This window comes from Sinocyclocheilus anshuiensis, unplaced genomic scaffold, assembly GCF_001515605.1.
Source record: "Sinocyclocheilus anshuiensis isolate Anshui unplaced genomic scaffold, SAMN03320099.WGS_v1.1 scaffold38, whole genome shotgun sequence".
NCBI lineage: Eukaryota > Metazoa > Chordata > Actinopteri > Cypriniformes > Cyprinidae > Sinocyclocheilus > Sinocyclocheilus anshuiensis.
Window position 1 is genome coordinate 689421 of NW_015544213.1, and position 9579 is coordinate 698999.

Sequence of the window (9579 nt, forward strand, 5' to 3'; positions counted from 1 at the left end):
AACTGAACAGCATTAATTAGGAAAATAGTGTCAATAATGCAAAATGACAGTAGTAAACACTAATTTTTCAGTTAAAGACAGTTCATCATTGAATTCAGTGATGTCAACATCCAGCTCAGTTTAAATAGTATCTTTGCAATCAAGTCAACGGTATCGCTGGAAATGAAGTGTCCCCAACTAAGCAAGCCAGAGGCGACAGCGGCAAGGAACCAAAACTCCATCGGTGACAGAATGGAGAAAAAACCTTGGGAGAAACCAGGCTCAGTCGGGGTGCCAGTTCTCCTCTGACCAGACGAACCAGCAGTACGGAAAAATCATTTCAAGACGTAATAAAACTGACGATGAACACTATTAACAGCAATTATTATATGATGCAATCAAACTTATAGCAAAATGTGGTAGTTCTGTATGTTGTTTCAGGGTTGGCATCATCTGAGGTCCTCTGAGGGGTTGGCATCATCTCTTCTCAGGTGTTCTGGATCCAGACTGAAGCTTGTGTAAATCCTAGTTACCACGGGATGTCAATCCCGTGGCAAAAAACAGAGAAACAAATAGAAACATAATTAGCGTAGCTGCTGTTCCAACCAAGCAAAATTTATTTGTTTAACCCAAACTAAAGAATAATAATGTGCATTTGATCAGATATAACTGCAGTAAAAGATTATGAGATGCATTATTTGAATGCTTGGCAAAAGAGATGTGTCTTTAATCTAGATTTAAACAGGGAGGAATCAAATCAAAGGAACATTTAAACTGAATAATTGTTGGCAAGTAGATTCAAAATATAGATGTTAAATACTACAAAAATCTAGTTAAAAATCATTGAGGCATGTTTTCCTCTCTGTTTTTAAATAAACACAAAATATTGAATTTTCATTTATATCCACTAAAATAAGTGCACAGAAAACCGCAATATTTGCCCACATACACTACTGTTAAAAGGTTTGGGGTCTAATTTTTTTTTAAATGCTTTTAAAAGTAGTTTCTTATGGTCAAAAATTCAGTAAAAATGGTAACATTGGGAAATATTATTAAATATTAATAATGTTATTATTTTAATATTATACATTTAATTTTAATATTAAAATTAAAATGTAATTTATTCCTGTGATGGCAATGTTGAAAACAATTTTGCTGCTTAATATTTTTGTTAAAACCATGATACATATTTTTGATGAAAGTTCAAAATAACACCATTTATTTAATTTTTAATACATTAATTTATTTATTTATTTATTTATTTTTTGTAAAAATGTAAGGGTCTTTCTCTTTACTGTCATTTTTGATCAATTTAACGCATCCCTGCTTAATAAAAGAAGTTCTTTCAAAAAAACAAAAAAAATCTGAACCAAAAATTTTAAACGTTATTTATTTTTTATTTCAATTTTTTACATGTAGGTAAAATATTATGGTAACACTTTACAATAATGTCCTATTAGTTAATGTTAGTTCATGTATTAACTAATATTACTTAACAATAAGCAATATGTTACAGTATTTTTTAATCTTTGTTAACGTTAGTTAATAAAAATACAAATGATCACTGTTAGTTCATGCCAGCTCAGGCCCATTAAATAATATTAACAGACACAACTTTTAATTTTAATAATGCGTTAGTAAATTTTGGAATTAACATTAACTAAGATTACTGAATGTATTAGAAGTTTTTTTTCATTGCTAGTTCACATTTACTAATATAATTAACTAATGTTAAAAAATGTAACCTTATTGTAAAGTGTTACCAGCATTATTTTACTCACATATAAAGAAAAATTGTAATGCATGAAAAGTGGAAAATATTTGTGTACATTTTTCAGTGATTATACGAGTACAAACTCAAATACTGTTTGTGCTGCAGATGTTTAAATCAGAGAGACTGTTCCATTTAAAAATACCTGTTTCTAACTATGGAAATAGTTCTCTCAGGAATTTTGTAAAGGATTTTAAGAGATTTTGTTTTGTGCTTTAAAAAAAAAACATTGTGTTCTTGTCTAATGACACAATCTGTTTGGGAAACACAGTGGTCAACATCCTTACAGTCAGTGCAGTTTTCACAAAGGTGCTTTTAATCAAAATTATGATCATGAATATACAGTGTTTCGTCCGTCGCTAATCTGCTTATCTAAAATCAGCAGACTGACGTAGAGAGGAAGAGTATGAAGATTGTTTTAGATGACGTGTAGGCTGAGAGGGGAGGCTTGTGTTTGATCCCTGAGGTATGTGGGATGGATCGTATTGCATTGTGGTGAAACCAAATGCTTTTCTCTCATGTTCTGCAGGAGATGATTGCCGTCTCCTGTAATTACACGCTCTTCATCTGTAGCCATGCAGATGTGACTCATTCGAATGAACACACTTTACTGAAACCCATTTTCTCCGCAGCCACTGCAGTCTGTGTCTATGGTTAGAGGGGAAAGAAAAACTGAGGGCAGTTTTATTGCCTAAGTAGCTTTGACATTTTTGGTTCTTCTTTCTTTTATGTTTTTCTATGATGCAACCATGACAGGGCAGGTCATATTCAAATATTGAATGTGCCTCTGATTTAAATTATTATGCAAGAAAGTGCAAGAGACTGTAACTCTGCTTTTGAACTTTTCATGAATGAAAATGCAGTGCCATCTAGCAGTAGGAGACCATAACGTCCCAAAACAGTGTCCAAGAAGTCTGTGGTGGAATAACACTGACACCTAGTGTTTAATATAATACATGCTTATTCCTTCAAGAGGAGTAGTTCACCCAAAAATTGTTGACGTTTGCTTTCCCTCGTGTTGTTCCAATCCAGTATATGGCTTTTTCCCCTTACTACACATTTGCAGGTTTACCTATGTGTCCCGAGCTGACCAGAGATCACATTCCTAAAGCTAGAGATGTTGGCCACTTCCTGTCCGTCACGGGCACGGTCATCCGCACCAGTGTGACCAAAGTGCTGGAGTATGAGAGAGACTACATGTGCAATAAATGCAGGCACGTGTTCTCCGTGCAGGCTTCTTTTGAGCAGTTTTACACCTTCACTCCACCCACCAGCTGCCCCAATGAGGATGGATGTAATTCTTTCAAATTCACCTGCCTGTCAGGAAGTGACGCCCCTCCGGGTGCCTGCAAGGACTACCAGGAGATCAAAATCCAAGAGCAGGTGAGATGTTGTTGTTTATTCACAGACAGGCAACCTGGTGCTAAAGAAATAGTTCAGTTCAGCTTTCTTTTTCCAAGAGGGGGTTTGGCAGATGACGAGTTTGAAACTCACAAAGTGTTTTTCATTTCGTGTGCCTTATGCAAGGGCGTAGAATTTAGTAGGGACACTAGGGACAATATCCAGCGACTACTAAATTGTCCCTTGCAATAATTTTGATCAAACAATTAAATGTATGTATAATCACTGTTGTAATTTCGGCCGCATCTGAAATAGGTCATACCATTGATATTGCCTGAGAAGTTAAAGTAAATACGCTAGAAAACTGCACTTTCAAGAACGTACATTTAATACATGGGCGGAGTAAGAACATAAGGTAGCCTAAGTGTTTAAAACATACATGCACGGTTCAGTAGAATGATAAAGTTTACCCTCTTTAGCTTTATGCTGTTAAACCGAAAGTACAAAGCAAACTGTTAGCTGAAATATCCATAAATTAAAAAACAACACTGAAATCAGAGTGTGTGGTTTAGCTGTCAATCAGATGTGTGTGTTTCTCAGAAGTTGTGTTTGCAACAGTAGGGTCCTGGGTTTGTTACCATTGATATGTATAGGTAGATGCCCCATTCGTCGGTGCCAAGCATAGATGTATATATGTAGATGCCTCATTAGCGACTGTTTCTATGGGCCGCTATACGTAAGCAGTCCGCCATATTGTAACGGTCAACTTGACGTCATTCACCATAGTATTCACTGAATATTCGAAAGATGCCACAATCCTGCACAGAACGGCTCAATGGCTCTGTGAGAACCTACAGTATGATGAATGACGTCAAGTTGACCGTTCCAAGATGGTGGCCACATCTACGTGCCTGGAGCCGTCGAAGGGGGCATCTGTACATATCTATGGTGCCAAGCATGTAGACACGTCCGCCATTTTTAACGGTCAACTTGACGTCACTCACCATAATAATCAATGAATATTCGAAGGTGCCACAATCCTGCACAGCCGATGGTTGTAAAAACCGCCAGGATTTTATCCCAAATCGGAATAACCTTTCACAGGTGAGAATGTGTTTGTTTGTGTTTTTAAATGTATTAACTCAATAATATTACAAGTTTTGAAACATTGGTAACTTATGTTACTGTTATGGTGAATGACGTCAAGTTGACCCTTCGAATATGGCGGTCGGCTTACATATAGCGGCCCATAGTAACAGTCGCTAATGAGACATCTACGTATACATCTATGTTTGTTACTATAGGTTTGTTACTATAGCAACTCAGCGCTCTGATGCTGCTGCAATTTTGTTTGTTTTACTCAATCAAAATTGTGTAATTATTGTCTGTTGAACATAAAAAAAGCTCTCTTTTGAATTAACCATAACTATAATACTACCATAGCTATAAATAAAGACTTTAGATGACACGAAACTGTGGCCAAAAGTCTATCATAAATGCAAAAATGTGTGTGTGTGTGTGTGGGGGGGGGCGGGGTATTGTCTGCTGTTATTAACTTACGCCCTTTGACCTTATGTATCATACGTTCAGCCAACGGTCTGTGGGCGTGATGTCCAAGGCTGAGACAACATGTCATGGGTAAAAAAAAAAAATAATAAAAATGATATTAAATAAAAAATTAAAATTATTTAAAATAAAACATTTAAATTATTTAAAATAAAATATTAGTAATGATAAAATAAAATATCAATAAAATAAAAATTCAAATATAATTTTAAGTAAAATAATATACATAAATGTAATGTAAAAGCATTTACGACAAAAATGTAAGAGAAAACTTCCTGACCAGCGCACCTTCACCAACAGGTACAGAAACTGTCGGTTGGCAGTATCCCTCGATCCATGCTCATCATCCTGGAGGACGATCTTGTGGACCGCTGCAAATCAGGTAAATGCTGAGTACTGGTGAAAATAAAGACCAGTCTGTAGTTTATCCATATATTTACTGGCTTTAATAGTTTGACAGTGCATGACTGAAATGAAATCTGTATCACATAATTATTCTGCTCACTGTTAATACTGCATTGTACAAGACTGGCTTTAAGATTTTCTCAGACAAAACTTTCTGTTTTCAGTTATGTGCTTCAGTGAAATAACAATACAATTGTAAATAATAAAATTTGTAGAATTTATTTATATTAAAATCTATTTTAATTATATAAAAAAAAACGTGCAATTTTTAATCACTGTGTGTGTGTGTGTCTGTGTGTGTGTGTGTGTGTGTGTGTGTGTGTGTGTGTGTTTTACTGATATAATAGTAACATTCCTCAGGGCAACATCATGTGTCTTTTTCCCTTGTATGATGCTGTCATGTGGTTCTCGCAGGTGATGACATCACAGTGTATGGAGTGGTGTGTCAGCGCTGGAAGCCAATGTTTCTGGATTGCCGCTGTGATGTGGAGATTGTGCTGAAAGCAAACTATATCGAGGTCAATAATGAGCAATCCACCACAACACTGGTGCTAGAAGACATTCAGAAGGAATTTGAAGATTTCTGGGACGGTCACAAACATGACCCCATTGCTGGTTGGTGTCTTTTAAAATATTGGATCTGGGAATCCCAGTCTAGTAGTACAAATAAACAATATGGCATTTTAATACCATGTCTTCTCAGCATTTAAAAGATTTCTCTCTTTCTTATTGCTATCCAAACTCAATTCTGGTCCCTGTAGAGGAAGTTCAGTTGATTAGGAGCATGACACATTGTTGTAATCTGTTGACTGGTGTTTTTTGAGGCACATTATCACTATTAGGCAACTGTTGCTCATAGGGTTATTGGGTTAGGGGTTTGAACAAATCCCTAACTGCAAGTATTAAACTTTGGCATTGAACTCATCCTGTATCGTTTGTGCGGAGAACATGAATAATACCTCAAATCATGTGGGGGGGCGCCAGCACCTGTCAAGGGGGGCGCGAGCATCAGTTAATTCAGAGACGTTCTCTTGAGAATTTATGAATATGAGTTAACAAATCTTTAGCCATCCACTAGGGGGCAATCTAGGGTGGCGTTGTTGGATGTTGGGGGGGTGCGAGTGAAATTAGACAAACTTGGGGGAGCGCATGTCCTAAAAGGTTGAAAACCCCTGGCTTAGAGGACCTTAACAGCCACCCAGAACATTGTAGCAAATTCCCAAAACACCGTGGCAACATCGAAGTACACCATAGTAACCTCCTAGAACACCCTAGCAGCCAATCATAATGTAAAACAACTCATGGGATTCAGTGTGGGTTATGAATCATAAAATCTGTCTTTCTTATTCTTTCTCTCTCTCTCTTGACATTCTGAAGGCAGGAATGAGATCTTGATGAGTCTTTGCCCTCAGGTGTTCGGCATGTACATCGTCAAGCTGGCTGTTGCTATGGTTTTGGCAGGTGGGGTACAGAGAATAGATGCATCTGGAACCAAGGTGAGAGGTATGCGTTCACATTCCACATAATGGGCAGTCTGACATTTAGACTTTCATGAAACAAAGTTCAGAGGTGTGCTTGAAAAGTGTATTGTTCTTGTGAATAGATGTGAATAGCTCTGACTCAAAGTATGCGCTCTGTTTAGGAGAGTCTCATCTGTTGCTCGTGGGCGATCCAGGCACTGGGAAGTCACAGTTTCTGAAGTACGCGGCTAAGATTACACCACGCTCTGTGCTCACCGCAGGAATCGGATCTACTAATGCAGGTTCCACACATTCTTCTGAACCTCACATCACCATCTCATTAACATTTACAAGAAGCACAATGTTCTTAATAGCATAATAGTATACTTTGCTTAAGGGATAGCTCACCAAAAATAAAAATGCTGTCGTCATTTGCTCACCCCCATGCTGTTCCAAACCTGAGTTTCTTTCTTCTATTGAAGACAAAAGAAGATATTTTGAAGAATGTTGGTAGCCAAACAGTTGACAGTAACCATTGACTTCCATGGTATTTTTTCCCTACTATGGAAGTCAATGGCTACCCGCAAATGTTTGTTACCAACATTCTTCAAAATATCTTCTTTTGTCTTCAACAGAAGAAAGAAACTCATATGGGTTTGGAACAACTTTGTTATGTTTATGTTATTTTGAACTATCTATTCATCAAAGACGCATGAAATAAATGATCGTGGTTTCCACAAAAACAATGATAATAGTACGAAAACCTGCATGTTAGAATGATTTTGAAAGATCATGTGACACTGAAGACTGTAGAAATGGCTGCAAAAAATTCAACTTTACATCACAGGAATAAATTACATTTTAAAGTATATTAAAGTAGATATAGTTGTTTTAAATTGCAGTGATATTTCACATATTTTAGTGTATTTTTGATTAAATAAATGCAGCCTTGGTGGGCATAAAACATTAAAAAAATTTCAGAAATATTAAAAAAATTGTACCAACCCAAAACTTGGTGGTAGTGTATTTATATAAATTATATCGGGGAAGTCGTGGCCTAATGGTTAGAGAGTCGGACTCATAACCCAAAGGTTGCGGGTTCGAGTCTTGAACCGACAGGGATTGTAGGTGGGGGGAGTGAATGTACAGCGCTCTCTTCCACCTTCAATACCACGACTGAGGTGCCCTTGAGCAAGGCACCGAACCCCCAACTGCTCCCCGGGCGACCGCAGCAAAAAAAATGGCTTCCCACTGCTCCGGGTGTGTGTTCACGGTGTGTGTGTTTTCACTGCTGTGTGTGTGCACTTTGGATGGGTTAAATGCAGAGCACTAATTCAGAGTATGGATCACCATACTTGGCCACATGTCACTTTCACTTTCATATTATACTATAAACAGTATAATTCTTCCTACTCAAAACCATACAATTTTTTGAAGAAAGAGGAGCTAAATAGAGCCAGAACAAAACTTTGTGTAGTACTGAGGTGGTGTGCAGTGTCTGATGGGTAAATTTTTTTTGTCCACGTCCTATGAAGTTAAATATTGTTGTACTTGCTCCCTGTGCATTTTGCAGTGCTCTTCAGATTGCTGCATATACACACTATTTTTGACACATACTATGCACTATTCAGTTCTACTGTGCAGTAAGCATTTAGTGCTGTTACATCATTGTTTGCATGATTGTGATGCTGGTCAGGTCTGACAGTGGCGGCTGTCAAGGACTCTGGTGAGTGGCACTTGGAGGCTGGAGCCCTCGTTCTCTCTGATGGAGGCCTGTGCTGCATCGATGAATTCAACAGCATCAAAGAGCATGACCGCACTAGCATCCATGAGGCCATGGAGCAACAATCCATCAGCGTGGCCAAAGCTGGGTGAGTGCTGGGGGAAATAATGTCACACACCTGAGTCACAAACGCCTAGAGGGGGAATACAAAATTTCACGGAAAAAAATGTGTGCATTTTTTTATTTATTTTTTTATTAACCAAAAGCTTGTGTGCATCACATTAAATGTCCCAAGTTCCTCTTTTGTAGAATGGTGTGCAAACTGGACACAAGGACCACCATCCTGGCAGCTACTAACCCAAAGGGGCAGTATGACCCTAATGTGTCAGTTTCTGTGAATGTGGCCCTCGCCAGCCCCCTGCTGAGCCGCTTTGACCTTGTACTGGTTCTGCTGGATACTAAAAACCCAGAATGGGACAAAATAATCTCCTCCTTCATCCTACAGAATAAAGGTTTGTCCCAGAGAAGAATCTTTTGTTTTGTAATATCAGGGGTTTTCAAAGTAGGTGCATGTTATATGTTATGTTATATGTTATGTTATATGTTATGTTATATGTTATGTTATATGTTATGTTATATGTTATGTTATATGTTATGTTATATGTTATGTTATATGTTATGTTATATGTTATGTTATATGTTATGTTATATGTTATGTTATGTTATGTTATGTTATGTTATGTTATGTTATGTTATGTTATGGGGGCAAAAGAGGAAATAAATATGAAATCTGAATATATATTTGTAAATCTAATAATTCTAAATATATAAACATAAATCCAAATATGTAGTTATAACTATATATTTGGATTTACATAGCATTTTATATATTAATTTATGTAATTCTATAAAATATTTTTAAATTATTACAAATAAATTATTTGTATTAAAATCCTTGTATATTTTATATATAGTATTTCTATATTATTTTACATAATATAATATTCTTTGTAGAAAGTCAAATATTTTCCAGATCATATTTGACACATTTATGATATATAATTTTTTGTACTAGAAGTGGGTCTTATACCTACCTTTGCATTTCTTGGCCATCCCTACAAAATTTCTGGGGGTTTTTTTGTTTTTTATCTTCCTTTGAATCATGTCCTAATTCCATTAATATTTTTTTTGACATTTTATCTTGGTAACTGGCTCATATAGTACATGTTTTTGCTGTACATGGCATACAAAAAATCCTTCTGATGTCTGCTGAAAAAGTCATCTGATGTGTTATTGAATCAGACCCCCCCCCCCCCCCCCCCCCCCCACACCAC

General features: G+C 36.7%; 1 protein-coding gene across 1 annotated transcript in view; it reads left to right on the plus strand.

Moving 5' to 3' along the window:
• LOC107697136 (DNA helicase MCM9-like) overlaps positions 1–9579 on the plus strand; it is a 25806-nt gene that overhangs the window by 10488 nt on the left and 5739 nt on the right. Inside the window, exons 3-9 of the mRNA XM_016497788.1 lie at positions 2817–3133; positions 4958–5039; positions 5477–5677; positions 6440–6565; positions 6705–6824; positions 8219–8393; positions 8555–8757. Coding sequence (XP_016353274.1) covers positions 2817–3133; positions 4958–5039; positions 5477–5677; positions 6440–6565; positions 6705–6824; positions 8219–8393; positions 8555–8757 — 1224 coding nt within the window. The remainder of the gene's footprint in view (positions 1–2816; positions 3134–4957; positions 5040–5476; positions 5678–6439; positions 6566–6704; positions 6825–8218; positions 8394–8554; positions 8758–9579) is intronic.